This window comes from Solea solea, chromosome 17 (genome assembly GCF_958295425.1).
Source record: "Solea solea chromosome 17, fSolSol10.1, whole genome shotgun sequence".
In the NCBI taxonomy this organism is placed as follows: domain Eukaryota; kingdom Metazoa; phylum Chordata; class Actinopteri; order Pleuronectiformes; family Soleidae; genus Solea; species Solea solea.
In genome coordinates this window covers 18,898,795-18,924,124 of record NC_081150.1, presented here as the reverse complement: position 1 = coordinate 18,924,124, position 25,330 = coordinate 18,898,795, and the positions used below count along the sequence as shown (strand labels likewise).

Below are 25,330 nucleotides of genomic sequence, written 5' to 3'. Positions count from 1 at the left end.
CTACACAAACTAAGCAACTTTTATTTTAAGCAAATACTCACTTAAACAAACCCGGGCAGTAGTTAAACATCCGCCAATAAAACCGCCTGAATGCTCCATACTGGACCGTTAAATTAGGCCAGTCAAAAATATGGATGAAATATTCAGATGCCATGATCACTCTGGAGCTGGATATCAATCAGGCTGCAAAGTGTCAGGGAGCTTTTTCAGGGTCGCTATTTATTCCCGAGCACACAGCTCCAAACTCCGCAGAGATCAGCGGTCAGCGCTGGTGGACGGACCTGAATGCCAATTCCTCAGCTTCACTGTGGCCTCAAAACAGCCGGGAGAGTGTGTGGGAAACAGTCACGTGACCGGACTGAGAGTGTTAAATACTCAGTGATGCTTATTTTTTATATAATAAACACTTAACTCGCTCTACATCTTCATAAACACCAACATTCTAATGCATTGAATTCAATATGAATGTTTTAGTGTTAAAACACAACCATATAGAAGTGCATTAATCCTTGGCAGCGCTTTTTCAAAAGGCATGAGAGTCCTTTTCCTCATCTGTCCCAGAAAACTGGTGACGCAGATTACTACCGTAAACCTGATGAATGTCGTTTGGCATTTTTTCTGTGCACATTTCTTATTATCTGAAGGTCAAAATACATGTATGTCCACATATGTGGCTAAAATAATATACATATATATTATGGTATTATTGTTCATTCTGCATAAAACAACAGCTACGTGTAAACTATAAACACTTTTTCAGTCAGTTTTAAGAGATATTGCCACAGATCATGAAACCTGGTGCTCACTAGGTTTATGTGTAGTCTGGATTAGTTTATGGATTATATTTTATATGGGAGTTTAGGGGAAAATTACATTGCACATTATTGATTTACCAGCTGTAAAAAGCTTCAAGCATCAAACACAGCTTGGGGAAAAATGTTAAATGAATTGGCTTTATTTACACGTAAGTTGGGAAAGGCTAGCAATAGCCGGCTAATGCAACAGATAAATGATCCCACCCCCTTTCTGTAGGCCCTCTCATCAAAGCTCCGCCCCCAAAAAAACACTATAAGATGTCATTCTGTGAATTTTAGCAGCACTTTCTGACATTTTTTTTTCCCACAGCTCGGGAAAAATAGAACATGACGTCCATTTTAGAAATGATGTTAAAGTAGACGATAAAATACTGCACAAATTACACGGCCTGTATTGTCCAATGGGAGCCGAGCTGCAAACTTAAACAGTTGTAAAACATCAACAAGGCATCAGCCAAATTGCGATTCTGTAAGCTTCAGAATGTTAGGAATTATTTCCAACATGCATCATGTGTTTTTTTAATTTGCTAAATGGATCGTTTTACATTTAGATTTAAAAAAATTATGTTTATGCTACGTTGACGTAAAATTACATTACGTACCGTAGCTTTAACGATTCATGCCTTATTTTCTATGAGTTGGAATCTGAAGATGTTGTGTTTTTCTGTCACAGTGCAGTTTATAATTCGAGGAGGCAGGAGTAGGTATTTCATTTGTTGTTTGAAACAAAACAAGGAAACGTGTGTGTGTGTGTGTGTGTGTGGCTGTTAAACACTGTGGTTGCTGTACTGCATGTCTTAACTAACAGGGGGAAGAGACTTCTTTCATTTCAATGTGACTTTAAAGAGGCAACACTGCACCGACAGAGACTTAACACACACACACACACACACACACACACACACACACACACACACACACACACGCACGCACACACACACACACACCTTGCCCAAGGCTGCTGAATTATGTTTTTTTTAACGGCCTCCACTTCCTCAGCACAAAGAGATATAGTGAGAGCACAAATCTTTAGCTCAGAGTCTGAAGCGAGTCCTTGGAGAAGAGCTTGAGGTGTCGAATGCTTCATTAACACAGAGGAGGAGGAAGAAGAGGAGGAAGAGGAGGAGGAGGAGGCAACTCCACCTGGAAACACAGGGGGCTCCTGCAGCTTCATGGTAATGACCCGCCGGAGCCACAAACATGCTTTCGACCACCCTGATTAAACACAGCGGTGGAGAGGTTTCGTCGCTCTGTTATAAGTTTGAAACCCTGTCATTTTTGCCGAGTGAGAGATGAAAGCACTGAGCCAACGGGGGGTGAGAAAGGAGAGGGGAGAGAAACATATGAAATGCCCTTGAAAGCACAGGTACAAGAGGTGTAGAACAAGTACTGTTTATGAAATCCTGGATCTGATTTATAGGGATAAACCAGATGAGTATATCTGCCAGATATCGGTCAAAAATCACTGTATCTATTATTGGAAAAAGGATAAGAGCTCATTTCAACAAATAAATACTTCACTAAGTACATCCTGGAAGCATCACTGGACTTAATTTTTGAATGAAAAAAGGCAGAATGTGATGTGATTTTTGTGGAAAAACATTCAATTAAAGCATCAGCAGCATTTTATGTGAGTCATGTTGTGGCCTGTCCATTCCTCTCTTCATGAGAGCAGGTTGTTTGTTTCACGGTTGGAGTTTTGTGTTTTTTCAAATGTCTGCAACATCAGCATCATCTGTGTTCCCCAGAGCTTTACTGACTATTAGAGGTGAAAAAAAGAAAGATCAGGTTGTGATGCATCCTAAATGTAGGCTGAAAAATGGCATCCAGCCTTCTCCAGTAATACATATGATATTTACAATGCACTTGGTTTGGTAGAAGCAAAGATAACAGGCTGGAAAATGATGAATATTTATGTGAAAGTTGACTTATAAGACAACAATTTAAATTCAGCACACACATGATCTAAAAAAAATGCAACAGGAGAACTGCATGAGGTGCATTTAAATAAGCAAATAAGGGGAACCTGCAATATTATGCTTATCTGTGACTGCCTGTCAAAACTGGAACATTGCTGTTCACCGGGAATCAAAGTTTGGAGAAAGTTCCATATTTATATTTAGCTGCATGGTTATTAATAAAGGCCCCCGATACAACATTAATATGAGCAAGTAAAACAAAATGCCTGCACAGCCTGTGGTACTGTTAGTGATTAATGACTGAAACTGATTAACGTTGTAGCTAATGACTCGTTATTGATGGATGCAGCATCAGAACAGACCGGGTTCGCCTTGGGGAAGCTGGTACCTCTCGAGCGTGGCATTCTATCTGGCAAGAGGAGACGTCCACGCCAAAGCCCGTTTAAGAATTTCACATTTTTCCACTCATTGTCCTTTTTAAAAGCCAAACATGCTTGTGTTGCTGGTATGAACGAATGGTCATAATAGAGAGAGGGGTCCTCTGAAATTCGGCGTACAATTCAAGCGCGAAGCGTCACGCGTGTCGATTAAAATCGAACTTTGATCATTATGTGAAGTGGTTTTCCCTTCATCGGTATGCAGCAGAGGTGAGCAGCAAAATCGGCCGAATTCCTAAGGGAGTTTCGTATCTTCTCCTCGCACATAAAACGACTTTAAAGGGGTTAAATAACCCAGAGGTTGTGGAGCGGAGGCCGCATCAATCACTTCTTACCTTGGTTAGCTGTGCGATCTTCTTGCTCATCTTCAGGTGCAGGTCCTGGGTATATTCCATGGCGATGCCGGACTGAAAGCTTGAAGCCGTGGACGAGTTAAATTTCCCCTGACCGACGGGGCAGTAATACTGCTGCTGCCAACCAGAACCAGTCGCCATCTTCACTATGATGCTCAGTACAGATACTGGTAGTAATATTAAATAATAATACAAAAAAATGTATTTAAAAACCCGCACGGTGCTACTGAGGCGAGCAGCGGAGAGAAACGGGACAGTGCCGGGTTTTTCCCCGAGTCACTAAAGACCAAAAATATCAAAAATCTGACATCATTTGAGCCAAAAGAGTGTCAAAAAACCATTTCATTTTGGCTTGTGTCCGTTTAATTACACACCATGAGGTGGAAATGTGTGGTTTTAAGCCCCACAGACGTCAACTGCTACCATCCTGTGGTGGCCGCCTTCAGCGCTCCGAGGTGCGGGTCCTCGCTGCTGTCACCTGCCGCGGATGTGGAGCTGCTGTCGTGCGGCGTGGCTTCGCTCGCTCGCTCGCTCGCTCCCGGTCGGTCGGTCGGTCGGTCGGTCACGTCAATGCCGATGGAGGGAGGAAGGGAGGAAGGGAGGGAGGGTGAGTGTCAGCGGGAGCCGTGAGGAGAGACTCGTCCTCGGGTCATTCCTGCTGCACAGACGGACAGAGTGAGTGGAGAAACGGGCTCGACTGTTGCCATGGATCACCTCAACACTGCCGGTGCTGCGTTCACGGAGGATGCCGCGTTCAGGTGCCGTTGGAGAAACGGGAATCGGCGCAGCCGGAGCTCACGTGACGAAGAGATGGGACGCACACAGGTGTGCGCGTGACGTTTCCGTACGTGATAAATCTCCATTTTGTTCCGAGGGTATTCAGTTAACGTTAATAAAATACTATTTTGTGATATTAATCAGTGCAATACTCATTTAAATGAGTGTAGTAGCAGCACATTGAACTGGATTATAAATGATTATTTTATTAAGAAATACATTTTCTTTCATTCAAAAATAAAACCGGCTCACTCCTACAGTCAGTGCAAAAGTGCATTCCAGTTGTAGTTGGATTTCGGAATTGTCTGAGTTCCTTATCTTATGATTTCAACATAGCTGCCACATGTGTCTCAAAAACACTCGCTACTTTTACTGTTAAACTGTTAATTCTGTCTTGTTTATTTCAAATAAAATCAGTTGTATCAGTTTTCATGTGGACAGTTTCTACAGATGACGTCACGTAACATCCACACTCTGCTCAAAATGGAGGAGACAATTATAATTGTCCTGCTTATAAAGAAAGCAGGACAAAAACAAAAAGGAGTGCACCAAAACACCAAGTCAAATTTCTTGTATGTGTAAAATGTACTTAAAATAAATACCAACTCTGACTCTCTGACAAAAAATGCACTATACCCAGGTCCACGCGTACCATCGAGGACATGGACGACAACATTTACATTACTCAGGCCATATCTGACCTTTACTGTATGTATGCACTCACAGAGAAAGTATGACTCAGCATTTTTGAGACTCAAGTTAATCTTTAGGCCCGGGTCAAAATACTTAGTGATTTTCACTGCAGTCTCCTGTTCTGTTTATAGTCAGGCATCAAATTTTTAGAGGTCTCTGAAAATTACTCATGTAATCAGCTGATTGGGTCATTTCTAGTTATTCAGCTGAATAACAATATTATGCATCCAAATTTTTTTTTTGTTGCATTAAATCACTCTTTATTGACATTGCATCTTTTATGGGAAGTTGTTGAAATAATAAACGATAATGCTTAAATTAGCAGATAGAGTAAAATCATTTCAGTTAAGAACAAAAACACAGTGCTCTCAGACTGTAATCCAGGTGCTGGGAGTAGAAATGTGACAAAGTGAGCAGAAAAGGGGCGAGTTTGATTTTCACACCTTGATTATGTCATGATGTTTGTTCATTCTCACCACAACATGACACGACAAGATGTTTTTCCAATATCACAGTGAATGTAAATGAACCTTGTTTCTGTGCTCTGTCGACTCGGCAGTCTGGCGTGTGTGTGTGTGTCTGTGTGTGTGTGTGTGTGTGTGTGTGTGTTTGTTGTATATCATGATTAGAAGAATCAATAGTGTTTTGCAGCCTGGACAATTGTGTTCAGTCAATGATGGTTTGTAATCATAGTAACTTGTGCTTCACATTGAGGATGTTAAACATTGCAGAGATCAGTGTGTGTGTGTGTGTGTGTGTGTGTGTGTGAGTCTCTTTGCAACTCGACGGTCAAGCTTTTGTAAACACATCAAAGTCAAAGACTCAGATTAAAAAAAACATTTGGCAAAGTTAAGATCTTCAAGAAATACGAACTGAATGGAAATCAACAGCATCGTCCTGAGACGTCCTTCATTTCCAGACATTATCTGTCTGTGCTGGTAGATTTGGGGACGTGTGGGGACACATTTATTTAGGTTTGTTGAGAGGACAGATGTCTCACTCGTCCCTGACCCACACAACTGGGACAGTTAAGGACAATTAGTGGTATTGTGCTGACTGAAACGTGGCTCGTATGCTTTCACTTTGACTAATGGAGTCTGTCTGTGTTTTGATGGGTTTGTTTGTGTTTTATTCATTTTTTATTTCAAAGAAAATGTACTATTAACCATTTGTTATAAATGTTTTGACGCTATTGTATGCTATTTTACCAGTTAATGTAAAATAAAGGGTATTTAAATAATAATAATAATCATCATCATCATCATCAAACCCATCTTTATTATGCAACATGCATAATAAAGTAAAAATGCTGTCAAAAATTTGTAAACTTACTGATACATTTTTTCAAAATAAAAGTCTGGCTGTGTGTGAACTTATTAAGATGATGTGAAACTGAAATGTTTGGTCTGTATTTGCAGTGTTTTTATCATATTTAAAGAAAATATTTAGACGTCCACATCGTTGATCTGTCATTAGAGCTCATTAGAGGCCGGAGAAAAACTGGTTTGCGGTCCAGATCCGGCCCCAGGGCCTTATGTTGCACAAAATAGTATGACACATTAGTATCTGGGTCAACCCTCACCCTGTCACTTCCTGTTTCTGTCCACACACACAAACATGACGACTCGATGTTCAGCAGAAAACGGGATGAACTTGGATGAAAACAGTGATTTCCAGGAAATGGCAGCGTTGTGATTAAAAAGAACAAAATGAGTAAATATTCTTTTATGCTGTAACATTTGTGTGCGATAACAGGCAAAATGATTGAATTTTAACACATCACAAAAATACAAGGTCTCAAGTCTTGTACGTAATGATTAGCTGTCATAAGAACAATTCCGATAAAGTGCCTAACCTTCAGTCTCTATAAACAAAGCGTTAGCTCATAACCTTAATCATAACCACAACTTAAATCTTAGCTCTACACTTGACTACCTGACAAAGTCAAAGAACACACACACACACACACACACACACACAGACTTAGTTTATAATGAGTGTTGTTAGCTGAAGCCTGAAGCCAGTAGGAGTGTTTTAAAGTCAGTGTTGTCTTCTTTCGTCTTGCTGTGGGTCAATAACTCTATAAACCTTTGAGGACAATCTAACGTGTTGGTGGCGCGATTCACAAAAGTGAGACAAGCTTGACTTAGTTCTGGTCCTGGATGTTTCCTTGCTCCAACACACCTGATTCAAACGAGTGGGTCCTGATCACTGCGATCAGGAGTGTGAGTGGGTCTCCAGGAGCTTGAAAGCCTGATTTAACACTTGTTAATTAAAAGATCACATTTATAGATTGACACGAGCAAAAATACAAAATGAACCCACTTAAGAAAAGTCTCACCTCCTGAAATCTACACCTGCTTAAGTCTATGACATCATACATGCTCAGATTTATAGTGTTGGCAAAACAGATTCTTTTAATTTCATATTTTAGTAAATATGTCCAGAGGCTGAGATATTAATCTGAAAGATTTATGACAATAATGTAACATCAGGAGCGTGTGTGTGTGTGTGTGTGTGTGTGTGTGTAATCTTTGATCAGTGCACAATATGATGAGATTATAAGATTTTCCAGTAAGAACAGCCAGTGCAACAGGTCATAATGAAAAGTCAATTGTTTGCCAAAAAAAACATGTTGGTACTGGTCGTTCACAGGAAGAAAAGAATAATAAAATAACAACGAAAACCACCGCCCTCTGAGCTGAATAATACATAACAAAACCAATCACAATGTCAACAACCTGGGGGGGGGGGAATAGTAATCCAAAACATAAATAATATACATAATAATAATATAACAAACATAAATGACAAAGACAGTGTTCCAAACTCTCCTGCACCAGAGTCCATAGAGAAAATCAGTGATTTTAGCTCAAAACAAAAGGAGCTGCTGGTCGACTGCTGCCACTTATGCCGCTGAGGTCAATCTGAATAATGTATTCAAAACACTGAAGTCCCAAAATAACGTATTTGCAGTCACTGATGGAGGCAGCAGTGGATCAACAAGCCGTCTGTGCTGGGACGTAAACGTGTGGTTTTTCTGAATGGACTTTGGTGTGAGAGAGTAAACGTTAAAGGCCACATAGACCGGAAGCTCCAATTAACGCTGCGTTTGTGTGTGTGTATCTGCGTCATTACCTCGTTTATGAAACCCTAAAGCAGTGGTCAACAACGTGGTGCCCGCGAGCAGCCAACGAGGTGCCCGTGGGCACTTGGTAGCCCGCGGGCAGCCAACGAGGTGCCCGTGGGCTCATTTCACTTCACCTCACTTGCATGTATCCAAATGATCACTGAGTAAAATGTCCTGATATTGTTTATAAAAACTGTGATAATCATTAGGAGTAAGCACTGGAATTAATGTGTATGCAATTGAATGCATAATATTCATCATTTAAATGGTAAATTGCATAAAATGTTAATATGGTAGCCCTCCATATTATTCTCTACCCTTCAGGTAGCTCTCGGTCTCAAAAAGGTTGGTGACCCCTGCCCTAAAGCTTCAGAACAAACAGTTCAGCCACTGCTGAGAAAATAGTGTTGTATTGTTTTCCTGGGCTCTGCGAAGCGGATCGGCACTTCCGTAGTTTGATGTCGTCATCAGAAATCCTCACCACTCCTCTCACCACTGTAGCGCCTCCTGGTGCGGGCACCAGTCCGGGCACATCCGGTTGCGTACATTCAACCGCAGAAGAAGAAGAACTACTCTGGTTGTAGCTGCTGAGATGCAGAGCATCCACCGTGCCAGAGGGGGAGCTGTGTATCTGAGAGCTGGCCTATCTATTACGTCACTTCCAGGTACCTGGCCAATCACAGGACAGTGGGAAAGCTCTCGTTGGCTGGCCAATCACAACACAGTCCACATTCTGGGGGTGTGGTTTTGGTCTGAAACAGCGCGGCTGACGAGAGCGTCAGTGAGGAGATATTTTGATCGGCTCGTTTGCAGCGATTAGGAGGATTTTAACCATGAAAACAAGTTAATATATGTAAGTAGACCTCCATAACTAACATATATGTGTGATACAAGCATTCTATGTCGCCTTTAAGAAAACAGGCGTGTTTATTTTGTTCAGCGGCTGAAATTTTTTCACTGAGACAGCGTTTATGCAGTTAGTGCTAATAATCTATCAGTACCTCATACAACCTACTTACATTACCTACTGTACTTACATTACCTACTGTACTTACAGTACCTACTGTACTTACAGTACCTACTGTACTTACATTACCTACTGTACTTACAGTACCTACAGTACCTACTGTACGTACATCACCTACTGTACTTACAGTACCTACTGTACTTACATTACCTACAGTACCGACTGTACTTACATTACCTACAGTACCTACGGTACTTACATTACCTACTGTACTTACAGTACCGACTGTACTTACATTACCTACTGTACTCACAGTACCTACTGTACTTACATTACCTACAGTACCGACTGTACTTACATTACCTACAGTACCTACAGTACCTACTGTACTTACATTACCTACTGTACTTACAGTACCTACTTTACTTACATTACCTACAGTACCGACTGTACTTACATTACCTACAGTACCTACAGTACCTACGGTACTTACATTACCTACTGTACTTACAGTACCGACTGTACTTACATTACCTACTGTACTTGCATTACCTACTGTATTTACAGTACCTGCTGTATACTGTACCTACAGTACCTACTGTACTTACAGTACCTGCTGTATACTGTACCTACTGTATACTGTACCTACTGTACCTACTGTATACTGTACCTACTGTACCTACTGCACTTACAGTACCTGCTGTATACTGTACCTACAGTACCTACTGTATACTGTACCTACAGTGCCTGCTGTATACTGTACCTACTGTACCTACAGTACCTACTGTACTTACAGTACCTGCTGTATACTGTACCTACTGTATACTGTACCTACAGTACCTGCTGTATACTGTACCTACTGTACCTACAGTACCTACTGTACTTACAGTACCTGCTGTATACTGTACCTACTGTATACTGTACCTACAGTACCTACAGTACCTACTGTACCTACTGTACCATGTAAAACAAAGAGGTTTATAAAATAGATTTTATTGAAAATCACAGTCCAAAGATTGAGTTGATCAGATAATCTGGAGCAGGAGATTATTCCCCTGAGTTGATATTAATAAACAGAACACAAACGTACATGTCTGATGTTTGACGTTAATGCAGCAGGTGAGAGTTCGTACATTATTTTCACAAAAGTGCATTAAATGTCAGGTTAAACAAGACACAGCCTCTGGGTCCATAAATAAAGGTCTGGGCTGCTGAGACGATTCATTACGGCATACATGAGGTTAGTGTGTGTGTGTGTGTGTGTGTGTCTGTGTGTGTGTGCGTGTGCGTGCGTGTGTGTGTCTGTGTGTGTGTTGGCATCAATAAGCTCAGACAAATCCTCGGCATCTGCCGTCATTTAGCAGCAGAAGCCTCAACTTATGAGAAAATAAACAACGTTCACGTGATGGTGTTTGTTCAGCAGTCACACTAATCAGCCACACAAGTTTGTATTATCATTATTATTATAATAATGTTACAGACAGACAGTCTGCAGCCATAGATACTCTACAAAAACATAAAATAAACAACTATGCAATTTTCAGGATCACATTCTTAATCCTGAAACCACAACAGAATCATAAAACCGCCAAAGCTCAGCAAGAACATGTACAGACAGACGTGTGTGACGTGTCCATGAAACACCAAGTGACACCAACACTTTAGGTTGGAATATATATATATATATATATATATATATATATATATATATATATATTAATTTTTTTCCCCCTTTTTTCTTTATAAATTAGAAATTCTTTTCTTTGCTCTAAATGAATGAAATCATTTTTCCGCTATTTTTTCTTCATAAGAAACTTTTCCTTACATTTTCTCCTGCTGTATTTAATCCAGAAAAGATAATCTCATTGATTACAAAAGCAGATATATTCCCACAGACACCAGTGTGTGCAGTGCTGACTTTGACATTGTTTAAAATTAGATTTTGTGGAGATTCAGTGAATCCTTAAGTTCACTTATACAAGAAAAAAAACCCCACAAACATACAGACACAAATTAAACACATACTGCAATATTTAATGAAAATGTTCCATCCTATTTTATTGTCTTTTATTCGTCTCACAATGATGATAATCCTTCGTTTACTTGAAGCTCTACTTACTTCTAGCTCTTATTTGTACCCAAATGTTTAAATGCACTTATTGTAAGTCGCTTTGGATAAAAGCGTCTGCTAAATGACATGTAATGTAATGTAATGTAATGTAATGTAATGAATGTTTGTCCCTAAGAATTCAGCAAGTGCTCCAAGAATATTACAATATTAAAACTATATACCTTTGTGTGATTTTACTTCTTTTTTTTGTTGTTGTTTGTTACTTTGAAACAGGCAGATTTTTGAGGTCAGCAGCAGCAGAAACAGCAGCAGCAGCAGCAGCAGAAACAGCAGCAGCAGCGGCAGCAGCGGCAGCAGCAGCAGCAGCAGAAACAGCAGCAGCAGCGGCAGCAGCGGCAGCAGCAGCAGCAGAAACAGCAGCAGCAGCGGCAGCAGCGGCAGCAGCAGCAGCAGCAGAAACAGCGGCAGCAGCGGCAGCAGCGGCAGCAGCAGCAGCAGAAACAGCAGCAGCAGCAGCAGAAACAGCAGCAGCAGCAGCAGCAGAAACAGCAGCAGCAGCGGCAGCAGCGGCAGCAGCAGCAGCAGAAACAGCAGCAGCAGCGGCAGCAGCGGCAGCAGCAGCAGCAGCAGCAGCAGAAACAGCGGCAGCAGCGGCAGCAGCGGCAGCAGCAGCAGCAGCAGCAGCAGAAACAGCAGCAGCAGCAGCAGAAACAGCAGCAGCAGCGGCAGCAGCAGCAGCAGAAACAGCAGCAGATGTTGCTGATCATCATCTGATTCATCAGTGAAAACAGCGACTGCAGTGTTTGGTTGGAGAGTAATGGGATGGAAACGAAGGATTCAGAGGAAAAACCTGCAGCACTTGTGTCTGTCGTCAAACATCAGTGCTGTTAGAACTCAGGAAAGTCGTTATTTAATATCATTTCGATTAATAATTGATTTTTAATGTGGCATTTCCTGCTCTTAGAGACACTGAACTGCCTTCACATCATGAAACTGTTTGTGTCACACAAGTTATTTTTTGGTGGTTTATCATCTTTGTGTCGACAGCTAACGCTAAGGAGGGAAAAAGGATTTCAAAATGAAGAAAGACAATGTAGTGTCAGCAATATTGTCATATTTTAGTTTCATGTTGCAGCTGTTGTAGAAGTGAGTTCACAGAAAAACAAGACGACAGCGACAAAAACATGGTGAAATTCAGACGGGAACAACATAACAAGAGACTGGTTTTTGTTCTCTGTCAACGTTAATGGCATTAATTCCCCGTTAGTGTGAGACAAAGACAGTAGCTTAACTAAACGTCATAACAGTACAAAACATACTGAGTGCTCAGTGTTACTTTCTTTAAAAAAACTAGTCTATGTTATGATTTTGATGGCCATGACTTGATCTATAATCAAGGAAAAACAGATTTTAGCCACGTAATAATACAATCTTCACCTGTTAACGGCACCTACAGTATCTTATCTTATTAAAAAATATAATATGTTCATTAATATCCCTTTAAAAGTCAGAAAAGGACTGTTCAGGAATAAGTTTACCACTTTATCTCACTGCAAACTGACGTTTCTAAGCTGCTCACTCTCCTGCACCAAACCCCATAGAGAAAATCAGTGTTTTTAATTCACAAGGACATGGGAGCTGCTGGTCCACTGCTGCCCCGTGTGGTCAGTTTGTGTCACTGAGGTAAAACTGAACAAAGAATTTGAATCAGTGAAGTCACAAAATAACACATTTGAACGAACGAGTGGAGACAAAAGCAGATGAACAACTCATGTTTGCTGTGAAGTAAAATCGCTGTTTTTTTCAATGGGCTTTGGTACAAAGAGGGAAAACTTCAGTTTCCAACACAACACAAATCTGCTGAGTGAACAATCTCAACTCCAGCAGATTCATGTCACCATTTTCCTCCTCATTATTTCTGTTGGATACTTTGAAACGAGATCTTGGCGTCTGTCAGTGTGAGTTTGAGTTTTGATGCCAGCTCGGATTTTAAAGCTCATCACTGATTGTGTGATTGTAATGTGATGTAAATGGGACGTATCCTCGTTTAACTTTGCTCTTAATTAATCACACACACACACACACACACACACACACACACAACGGTGTGTTGTCGACGGAGCTGCTGCTGTTTCTTCTGCTGCTGTTTCTGCTGTTTCTGCTGCTGCTGCTGACAGACTCAATCTGGATCCTGGAAATCGGCTTTTTAATGGCAAACATGACAGAGCAAAATAAGACTAATGAGGATAAATGATGTGTGTGTGTGTTTGTGTGTTTGTTTCCCTCACTAACACTCACACACACACACACACACACACACACAGACACACACATAATAAATGATGACAGTGAAAGAAGAAAAACACAGCGGGAGAAAAAACTGGCGTGAGAGAAAAATGAAAATGAGGAGAGCGGAGGGAACATGGATGGAGAGCAGTTCAATGACATGATGGAACACACTATTGTTGTCTGTTGTTCACAGGGGATTGTTTCTCTGAGCACACACACACACACACACACACACACACACACACATCCATCTGTGTTTCTATATTTAGAGCACCACAAAATTAAAGCACACACTTCTTCAGGCTCAGTCATTGGAATAGTTTCTGTTTTGTTTTTTTCGAGCTTGGACTCACAGAAGGAATAACAGAGATATTCCATGATTGAATTAAACCCCGAGCCCGGTGGCTTCACCAAAAAGTAATAAAGTTGACAACATAATAATAACCACAACAATCTAATCTCTCTGTTTATTTGCTGCCTGAAATATAAAGTGAGCCGTGTTCACACTGCAGGGCAAAGCACGTCAAACACGGGGGGAACGCGGTTGTTTAACTTCGGAGGAGGTTATTGTGCGAAATTAAACGCAGGATTAGATCGGCTGCGGCTCGGCTGTGGCTCGGCACATTACACATTTCTAAACCCGAGTGTGAAACGTGAACAGATGCTGACGCCGGTGCAGCTTTGTTCGTCTCTAATTAATGTTAAATTAGTTTTACATCTGTGCTTTTCCATCAGCTCTGCTGTAGTGTGAGGTCATTGAACGCCTCTGGATAGCGCTCGACTTCGTTTAAAGAAGGTTTTTAAAAAGAACGGATAATTCAGGGGAAAAAAAGGGGAAAACGTTGGTTGGAAAGTGAATTTTTCTCTCTCTCCTGCACCAAACTCCATAGAGAAAATCTGTGTTTTTAGCTCACAAGGACACAGGAGCTGCTGCTCGACTGCTGCATCGGGTGGTCAGTTGTGACACTGAGGTAAATCTGCACAAAAAGTTCCCATCCCAGTGCATTGAGCCAACCAGGTTAACAAGCTGTTTCCACCACTGGCAATCTTGAGCCAGCTGCTCTGCATCCTCCACAGCAACTCCATGTTGTTGGAGGTTGCCCTCAATAACATCGATCCATCGGGTGCAGGGCTTGCCTCGTGGTCGTCTCCAGCCTGCAGCCCTCGGGTCAAATTGGAAAATGGCTCTCGTCGGATGGTCAAGGGGAAGACGGAGAACATGACCAAGCCAGCGGGTGTGGCGCTGCGCGACTAGACAAGATGCTCTGGGCTGGCGCGTGCGGGCCCTAATCGCTTCGTTGGAAACCCGCTGGGGCCATCTGATGTTCTCGATGGTTCTGAGAGCCCTGCTATCAAAACCATCTAGTCTTACACAAGGCCAGAGCCTTGTGTAAGGGCCATGTTTCCGAGCCATAAAGCAGGATAGAGAGTATCGCTGAGTTGTAGATCCATAGCTTCGTCTTGCGTGAGATGGTCTGCTGCCGCCAGAGTGGTTTCCAGAGGGACTGCAGAGCTGATGCTGCCAGGGCTCTTCGGCGGATCATTTCTGGTTTTAGGTCCCCATTGTCTGTCACTATGGACCCCAGGTACACAAAGTTCTACAATGTTGTTACCAAGCCACAGGGGAGGTGGATCAGGTCCATCACCAACATACATGAGCTTTGTTTTTGTCCAGCTCACACAGAGGCCAAGTTTCTCTGCCTCTTCATTGTATATGTCCAGAGCGTCACTCAGCTGGCTGTAGGATGTGCTGAGGAGGATGGTGTCATCAGCGTACTCTAGGTCAGTCAGGAGGTAGCTGCCGAAGGACACTCAAACCCTAAACATCCGGTGGTCAATAATGCAGTTGAAGAGGTCTGGAGCGGCCACGCAGCCCTGGTGAATGCCACTGGAGATGGGAAACCAGTCAGAGTCTCTGCCGTTGATACGGACACAGCTCTGTGCGTTGCTATAAAGCAGCTTGAACAGGGTGATCTTAGGTGGGGCTCCAAGGGCCTGTAGGATACTCCAGAGTGAAGTATGTCAGACGGTGTCAAAGGCAGACTTCAGATCTATGAACGCGATGTACAGATGGCGATCTTTGCGGAATTCATAGGTCTTCTCTATCAGCAAGCGAACGGCAGAGATGTGGTCTGTTGTGGAGCGGTTGGGCATGAATCCAGCTTGCTGGGGACGACGGCTGCTTCGGATGGCTGGGAGAGCACGAGTGAGCAAGATCCTGGTAAAGAGCTTGCTGGGGATGGAGAGAAGGGTAATGCCTCTGTGGTTGCCGCAGGCAAGCCTGTCACCCTTGCGTTTCCAAAAGGGTAGGATGACTCTTCTGGTCCAGTCGCTGGGAAGCCTCTCTGTCTCCCACATATGTGCGTGAGCCAGCCAACAATGCTTTCACCGCCTGATTTTAGCATCTCAGTGGTTACTGCACAGATGCCCGGGGCTTTCCTGTTGTTACGTTTTTTCAGAGCGGCTCTGACCTCAGGTGTGACAGGGTCTGTATTGCAGGCGTTGCTAGGGGCTGCCACGTTTGCAACTGCTAGGATGGTGGGATCAGCCAGGGTGGTATCGTGCTGCAGAAGGAGGCTGAAGTGCTCTTTCCAGTGCTCGAGGCAGTTGGCTTTGGTATTTATAAGGTTGCCATCAGAGTCTTTCAGCAGGGCTGTCTTGATACGCGGGCCATTGCGGGCTTTGCGCAGCAGGCTGAAGACACGACTCATATTGTTGTTACTGGCCGCGGACTCTAGGTCTTTAGCTTTTGCTTGCCAGAACTTCTCCCTATCCTCAGCTATAGCCACATTGCGCTGGCGGTTCAGTCGCCGATACTCTGACAGGTCGCCCCGGAGCCGGGCCTCACGCTGTCGGTCGATGATGTCGAGTGTCCTCTCCGATATCCAAGGCTTTTCCGGGGAGGATCGTGGACGTCCGAGGACATTGCAAGCTGACTGGATGGCGCTTTCCTTGAAGGTCTGCCAGTCGGTCACTTTGTCGGTAGCCAGGGCGTGGAAGGTGCGGCGGATGGAGCAACTGAAATCTGTGGCGATGTTGGGGTCGCTGAGTAGGTAGGAGTCCAGGCGAGGTTGGTTCTTGGTGTGCGGGTTGACTCGCATCTTTAGCTTAAGCTGGGCCACTAGCAGACAACTGTGTTGCCAAGTTCTGCTCCTCTGTACACGCGGCAGTTGGTGACAGATGACTTCCAGCGTTGAGAGATGAGGATGTGGTCCAGCGCCTTCTTGGTTCTGCCGTCTGGGCTGTACCACGTCCAGTGATGGATGAGTTTCCGTGGAAACCATGTATCAGTGACACAGAGGTTGTTGTGGTGGCAAAAAAGGAGAAGGCGGTTGCCATTATCGTTCGTGGACCTGTCAGCAAAAGTTGTGCCGACAGGTGAGCCTGTGGGCCGATCACTGCTGGACAGAGTGGCATTGGCATCGGTGAGGATGATGGTGATGTCATGTGGTGAGGCTTGGCAAATAGCCTGATGGAGTTGGTCGAAGAAGGCATCCTTCACATCCTCATCAGCGACATCAGTAGGGGCATAGGCAACAATTACTGTCATCTTGCCATGTTGGTGGAGGAAGCGGGCAGACAGCAGTCTGTCGCTGAGGGGTGTCCAGCTGATGAGGGATCTACGGAGAGCCTTTGGGAAGGCAAGTGCAACGCCATAAAGGCCTGTCCGTCTCTCGGGGCCACTCCAGATGTAGCAATGGTCGCCAGCTGTTGTTTCACCATTGCCTTGCCATCGAGCTTCACAGAGCCCTGCCAGGGTGATGTTATAGTGGCGGAGCTGTCGGGACAGCAGGGTGGCGGCTCCGGGGCGAAGGAGTGTCTGGACATTCCACATGGCGACACGGGTCCTGTGACGAAGGTTGATCCGTACTCGTTGGTTGGGGGCAGGCTGGGGTCCGTTACCGTGTTGGGCAGTCCGGCTTATTTCTCTGGTCAGTTTCGTAACAAAAGGGGTTTCTCCTGGGTGGGCTGTTAGCCCTCTGCAGAGTGAACACATGAACATTTTCAAACACAAACATCTGAAATAAAAGGACAAAAAACACAATTTTTTAAAAAATGGCAATGTAACCACATCTAGCAGTAGTCCAAGTCCCTCCCTGGCCATAAATGATACGTCATAAAACCGAAGCAAATAAAAACAGTCATAGATCACATGATCTGAACTACGTTGGCCAACGTTTGGACAGTTTAAGATCAAATATTCTGAGGCTCCGCCCCCTCTGACTCACAGTCAAGTCACATGAACATTTTCAAACACAAACATCCGAAATAAAAGGACAAAAAACACAAAAATGATTTTCTGAAACCAGATCCAGTCACAACACACAAGCTAAATGCTAACACTAATACAAAACTATTGGTCTTCTTCTTCTTCTTCTTCTTCTTCTTCTTCTTCTTCTTCTTCTTCTTCTTCTTCTTCTTCTTCTTCTTCTTCTTCTTCTTCTTCTTCTTCTTCTTCTTCTTCTTCTTCTTCTTCTTCTTCTTCTTCTTCTTGTCTCTGGACGTCTGTGGTTAAAATAACCAGATTGTGTGGATTTTTCTCTGTTTATTTAGAAACATCAGGGGTTTTTTTGACGTGAAGAAGAAGCTAAAGAGCTTTTTGTGCCGGAGGCTGAAGAGACCGACATGAAAGTTAAAAACAGAGGCTGATGGGAAATGTTTGTAAACTTAAACTGAACATGGAAAGAAAATTAAATCATTAAATATTAAAAAAGTGAAAATGTCTTTTCTTAAAAAAGAAAAAAACAGCTGAAGACAGAAAAGCTCTCATGTGAGTCTCTGCTGCCCTCTGCTGGTTCTCACAGGTACAAACATCAACCTGCATCATGAACAATCATGAAATAAAGTTAAATTATTTTATTTATTTAAAGTTAAATAATCCAGTTTACTGACAACAGATTTACAGATTGTGCAGATAAATTGATTTATTTTATCATCATTTGAGAATTGTATTTTTTTTTTCTTAAGACTTCAAAACGAGACAAAACTAAGTAAATAGATCATAAACAGTTTTATAATATTATGACACATTAAAAGTGTTTGTACTTTGAATTGAACACAATTTGAACTGTGGTTAGGTTAAGGGTTAGGGTAAGGTTAGACATTAAGTGGTTGTGGTTAAGGTAAGTGAAAACATTTAAGTTAATGTCGTGTCCTCAGAAGAGTGGAATAATACTAAAATATTCTACACTCTTTATATTTTCTGCAGATTTAATTGCAAGTTTTCATGTCTTTCTTTTATCTTTATTTTTTTATAACTAAATTGTGTGTTTTTTGTTGTGTTGCATTTTTTGTTTTTATTGTAATTCATCAATAGAATAAACTGACAAATTGAATGCGAATAAATTTAATTTTAATCCGAATAAAAAAAAAGAAAAAACCTCAGTTTAAAAATTCACCATTACTGACTTTAACTTTTGAACGTTTTCAACTTTAGGACTTATTAAACTTTAATTTTGAGTAAAAATTGAAATATTTTCAAGTGGAAACAGAGCTTTTAAATTCTTAAAATTTACTTTGTGTCACTAAAATGAAGAAGAAATGTATTTTTAAAGGTTAAACATTAAATAAACTGAACTTAAAATCGAACATTTTTGATGTATATTTGAGTTTTTATGTTTATATTTGGTTAAAAAGCCCTGACAGTTTGTTTTTTGTCTCACCTCTGAAGTGAAGCTGACGTTTGTTCCTCTTTTTTCTTCTTCTTTTGTCGTTGATTTTAAAACAAATGTTTATTCAAAACAGCTGCTGTCGTTACGTCTTCACCTGTTCCTAATCTGATTTACGCACCTGTGATGATGAAGCCTGTTAGAGCAATGGCTGAGATTATGTGAAGATTATATAGAATAATGAGACTTTTAAACTGTTTCTTACTTCAAGAAAACAAATAAATAAAATGTATTAAGTCATTTATTTACAATAACACCTGCAACTCCCTGACAGAGGGACAAACAGTAACTGCCTTTTTAAATTAAACTTCATTATATTTGTGTTTTTGTTAATTAATGACATGTGAAAAAGGGCAGATTATATTGGAATATTCTGTTTTCTGTTCCTTTTCATTCATGATTTGGGGTTTTCTTCATTTTTATGAGTTCATTTTTTTTCTAAAAAGGAGTTCATATAAATATTTCACAGATTTGGATAAAAAGAAAATATCTAAAACAGATTTTATTGATGAAAACAAGCTGTAAAAAAGTTTCTTTCAGATGGTGACGACAGAGCTGTGAGACAAGGACTTACTCTTACCACCAGAGGGCAGTGTCCTCACACTGATCCTTTCACACTTTGTTTTCTGCAGTTGAAGTGAAACTGGTCACGTGACTATTTTTCTGGATATTTATTATGAAAACACGTCTTTAGTCACACCAGCTGTTTCCCCGCCCCCTTTGGCTCGTTGGCCACACCCAGGACAATTTGATAAAAAACCAGAAAATTCAGACTTTAATCAAAGTCATCATTCTGAGATTAAAGTGATTTTTTTGTGTCCAAACATTCACATTTGACCCTAACCAGATAAACATCAACACTTTAGTTCAACAAAGAAATAAAAAAAAACGACACTGAATCCAAAACGTATTAAAAGATTTGTTTTATTCACAATAGAAGTGTAACAAATATAGTTTATTAAAAAGTCTGCTGTTTATTAATATCATTTTAATCCATAAGCTCAGAAGATTTTTATATAAATGTAGAACAGCTCACTTACAGAGCGGAATATTTACATTTTTTCAATAATAATAATAATAATAATCGTTGTCATAATTTTAACACAATAAAACTATTTCCCCCCCACAAACTAAAATATTGCAAACAAACGCAAAGTAAACGATGTGCAGTGGAATGATTATCAGCAATATTTTGTACATTATTGTGAGGTTGATTTCACACGTTTAAAACCCTTTAAAGGGAAATGACAAACATTTTAAGAATAAAGGTTACATAGTGAATTCCTAAAATGGGTGGCATTTCCCTTTAATATTCACCAATTGAAAAGCATTGGAATGAAAACAGATCGTCAACCCAACAATCCAAAAAAAGGCAATCTGCCCTTTAAATCTAAAAACACCAGAAAAACGCTGACTCATGTTTGTGTGTCTCCAAAACGCACAGTCTGCGCACACTTTGACGTTAACGGACCTACGAAAAACTATTTGTATTTGTATTTGTGTCGCGGTAAATTTAAAATCACTGCCAAAAAAACCCCCACAAAACGTAGAACTTCACAGGTCGCGAAGATTGACCGATCAAATGCAGACGTCATATATTAGGCTTTAATTAAAAAAAAAAAAAACTCCGTCATTCATCATTTTATTATCCAGAGTTTAAAGGACCAGTGTGTAGGAGTTAGTGCCCTCTAGGGGTGAAGTTGCACCCTGCAACCAACGTTTTCCAAACAAATATAAATATGACAGCAATTTAAAAACATAAAGGGCTGATTCTGAAGTAAAATTAAAGTGAAATAAAATAAAATAAAGTAAAACATATTTTTTTAAATCCACGCACTGCAATTTAAACATAAACCATACTCAAATTTAATATTTCAAGAACAATTGTTTAATTGACTCCCAGAAAGTTACTAAACTACTTTTCTGACCCGATGATTGACAGTTTAAAAGTGCAGTGCGTAAAACTTTGCTGAAATTAAATATATATATTTTTTTTACGTCTTTTACGTTTGTTGCAATCTGCAGCCTCACCACTAGGTGTCACTACTCCTTACATCCTGGTTCTTTAAGACATTTATTAGCATTTCTTTGAAGTTTTCTTCAGTTTTTAGTTCAGAAAAAAATCAGATATCTAATCTCAATAAAACTAGATTGGTCGTTAACGCTGATGTTAAACTTTTTGGAAATGTCACTCAATTTACTTTGGGCAAAAATTGCAAAAAATAAAAGATAAGAAAAGGTGTATTTTTAAATCAGGTAAATAAAATTAAAGATTTCAGCAACTGTGTGTTGTTTCGTTCTGAATCAGCAGCTTCAGCATTTTAACACTAAACTGAACGAATAAACACTTTAAATCCACTTGGTTTTATGATTTAATTTCTTTTGTTTTGAGTTCCCGAGAACAATAAATAATAACTGAAGAGAAATCCGTCTAAGATGTGAATGATATGGATTAATATTCCTGCAATAATGTCCGGTTATTGCATCATAAACAAACAAACATACATAAAAACCCCGCATAAATCAAAGAAGAACAACAACACACGTCGTCAGCGCTCACTTGACGCCGCTAATGACAAACTTTTCTCCCTGTTCTGCTTTCTAAGTTTTGTGCTTTACAAGATCAAAGAAAAACAATTAAAGCAAAATTAATGAATCAAAAAGATAAAAATATTCCTCACTTCACATTAGATCGTACATTCATTTAAAAAAAGTTCCTGTTCTGCGACAACACACTCTCTGAAAATCTGACTTCACCCTCGCGTTTTAAAACAACTTTACGTTATGAATAAAATGTCGCTCGACTGATATACGTCAGCTGATAAAAGCGTTTTAGCGACGTGGAAAAAAACTGTATTTCCATTTACTGAATGCGATATTTGTTAGTGTGTTAATCATTTTCAATCAATTTTACGCAAATTCTTCCGCACGATGAGATTACGAACCGAAGCAAACGACCCAAATGTTGCGTTTTCACGTTACTCACTTCACGTCATTTGCGCTATTTGCTTCACCTGATGTGAGCGATTGACGCAAATCACGCAAAGATGCTAAATTGGCGAATTAGCTTCAGCCGCTAGGGCAAAAAAAAAAATTGTGCGACAAAAATATCATGGGAAGCCGATCAGCTTCGAGATCCTCCTGAAACATATGTTTCTATGTGTTGGTCACAGCTTTTTTTTTCAAATGGTTGGTTTACGTTAATATTTTTTGGCAGATTGTTTTTATTTACGTTGTGAAGCTTTTTTCCTGATACTTAACACCCACAGCGACACCTGGTGTTCACACAACAGACAACACAATAAATTAACACAAAACAAATCAACCCTAACGTTATAGAAAAACGATTAAAACCTCAGCTTAAATCAGATCAATCTCTGTGTGAGCGTTTACATGACTGAATATTTTTGTTTTCTTTATATTTGAAGAGGAAAAATTGAATAAATAAAATGAGGGTATTTTAGCAGAATTTGTGTCGGGACTTGGGTTTTAAACTCTCGTACATGTTGGCAGCACAAATACTGATATTTTTACACAAGACGACACAAATAACGCTATGTTTTCTGTGCTGAATACGTCAGAGATGATTTAAATGTGTAAAGTAAAAAAAAAAATCTGTTCATTATCAATAAAAATGTGTTGTTTTATTGGTGAGACGGAGTAAAAGCTTGGGGGATTTTTCCGTGTAGTGGCTCTTTGTTACTGTAAATATCTTAAAAACCAGTCGCACCAACACTTTAAGTTAAAAAACACAAATAATCTCTTAATCTTTGACATATTTTAGCCAAACACAGCCTCCTTCACTTTTTTTAGTCTCAACTCTACGATGTCTACATGTTGAGGATAAATTATATCATACTTTGGCAAAAAGACTTTAAAGATTCTGGTTTTTGGATTTTTCCTCTTTCTCTCATGAGCATATCGACGCTGAAGCTAAATCAGGTTTGCGATTAATAAACTCACTCCTATATGAATACAAATCTTCATTTGACAGGTCCATGTGTGGCTTATGTGTGTACTGTAATTACAAACTCTCCCCACTAGATGTCAGCAGTTATCTAACCTGGAGACTGGGAGTTTCCACCATGACATGTTTTAGTTTAAATTTCCCACTTATCACCAAAAAAAAAAAGAAAAACCAACACTTGTGCTACAAAGTTACGCCGAATATCACTTGGGGCAAAAAGGGCACTCTTTTATTTATTAATCTGTCTCATTTTGGTATAATCCTGGGAAACTTGACTTAAAGCTACAAATCTGTTTTTAAACTCTCTCTGTGTGTGTGTGTGTGTGTGTGTGTGTGTGTGTATCTCCTGTTTGAAAGGCACTAAGACTGAAGACTAAACTGGATTTAATCTGGCTACAGTTCTGTGTGTGTGTGTGTGTGTGAGCATTCGTTAGCGTCAAAAAACCCAAATGAACACGCGACACAGCTCTCGTCAACATAGTCACGCCCCCTTCCCCCGCCCCCAAAAAAGTGGTAAAATGTAAGGTGTCAGCGCCGGAATGGTAAAGCTGTGTTACTGAGTCAGTTATGGCTTTGTGTGACGGTGAAATGTCGCGGGGGGGAAAAGGTATTTTTTGCGTCTCCTCACGGAGGAGAGACGATGAGCGGGCAGCTCGCCCGCGCAACGCCACGCGACTGGAGGAGGGAGACGGGAAGAAGAAAGCGAGACATCGCTGGGCAACCAGGAACCGAGCGACCGACGCAAGGGTTTCCGAGAACGACGTCACGAGAGACAATCGCGGCAAAAAACACTTTCATAAAAGGAGACTTTTAGTTGAAAATGTACCATTTCAAAAGAGTTTCCTCAAACTTAAAAACCACGTCATCTTCCTACAGTTTTCCTGGAGCTTCCAACTTCTCCTGGTCGTCTTCCGCGGACTCTCGTCTCGGCTCTCTGTAAAACCTGGTATCAGTCAAACCTCACCTGACGCGAATGTGAGAGAAGAAAAAAATAAATCCACAGCCTAAGTAACCAAATGAAGATACAGACGAGATGTAGCAGAAGAAGAAGAAGAAGCAGCAGCTTTGTGTAAACGTTCCCGGGAAAGTGGACTCGCTGTCGGGCACGGGGCTGGTGGAGTAGTCGGTTCCCACTCGCACCAAACTCACAGGAAGTCAGGAAGAAGCCGAGCTGCCGCCGCGTCTTTTTCCTCCGAGAACGTCAGGAGTTCAGTTCGGCGCAACAGAGAAACCCAGTTCCTGTCCAGACGTGGAAAACTGTGCAGCAGCAGCAGCAGCAGCAGCAGCAGCAGCAGCAGCAGCAGCAGCAGCAGCAGCAGCAGCAGCAGCAGCCAGACAGAAAAAGACAATGCACGAAAAAGCGTTTGGAAACAACCTTGAGCTCTCCAAGTCGACCTTGTGATCCCTCAGAGGAGAAACGGAATCTTTCAGGGTTTCGAAGTCCACAGAATCCACATTAGGCAGATGTCTGGTTCAGGTCTTTCTCCCAAACAGAGCTGCAGCTACTTAAAAAACAAACAAACACGATAACCAATCAACAACTGGTCAGATTATGTCCCCGTGACGGAGCAGGAAACGCGATAAATCCCAGCAGGAACTTGTGAAGAATCACTTTAAACTCATTTTCACTTTCTTCTTCTCCTGTTGACTACTTATCACATGACCTGGCAGTAAAAAAAAAAATGTTGGTCCACATCATCATCATCAGCGTCTGGACTCAACTACAGCTGAACGTTTAAAAAACAACAACAAAAAAAACCCAAAAAATTAAAAACAACAACAACAACAACAAAACTCCACAGCGAGAATTCAGCTCCAGCAAGGGTTGAATTCAGTCTTGATCCCGTTTCAAAAAAAAATTAAATCCCCTGTGTCGCCGTCAGGGACTTGAAAAGGCTTGGAAACCTTCTTCAGACAGACTGGACTGGACTGGAGGCTCAGGTTCACAGGATCAGAGGTTCTCGCACTTTGTTTGTTTTGTTTTGTTTTTTCACGTTTTTTTGGACGTCAGCGCTGGATTGGTCCTCTACTCCACCTCGTTGGGTCGGTCTGTTTTGTCTTTCCTGATGACGGGCAGAGGGTGAGCCTCGGTGTTGAAGACCCAGTGGTCGAACGGTAGGTGGTCGTCGTCGGAGAAGAGCAGGTACAGATACCTGCGGGAGAGGAGAGGAAAACTTTATTTAATCAACGTGAACTAAACCTTCCGTTAGCCACGGCACGCGTACGTCTCATTACTGTAACTC

General features: G+C 41.2%; 2 protein-coding genes across 3 annotated transcripts in view; both read right to left on the bottom strand.

Moving 5' to 3' along the window:
- Positions 1–4,276, bottom strand: part of fam184ab (family with sequence similarity 184 member Ab) — a 132,216-nt gene extending 127,940 nt beyond the window's left edge. For both annotated transcript variants that reach the window (XM_058613872.1, XM_058613873.1), the window contains exon 1: positions 3,507–4,276. In XM_058613872.1, the coding sequence (XP_058469855.1) occupies positions 3,507–3,665 (159 nt within the window). In that variant the 5' untranslated portion in view covers positions 3,666–4,276. The remainder of the gene's footprint in view (positions 1–3,506) is intronic.
- A 15,750-nt stretch (positions 4,277–20,026) lies between these two features.
- The window catches only part of man1a1 (mannosidase, alpha, class 1A, member 1), a 136,534-nt gene continuing 131,230 nt past the window's right edge, over positions 20,027–25,330 (bottom strand). Inside the window, exon 12 of the mRNA XM_058613170.1 lies at positions 20,027–25,240. Coding sequence (XP_058469153.1) covers positions 25,114–25,240 — 127 coding nt within the window. The 3' untranslated portion in view covers positions 20,027–25,113. The remainder of the gene's footprint in view (positions 25,241–25,330) is intronic.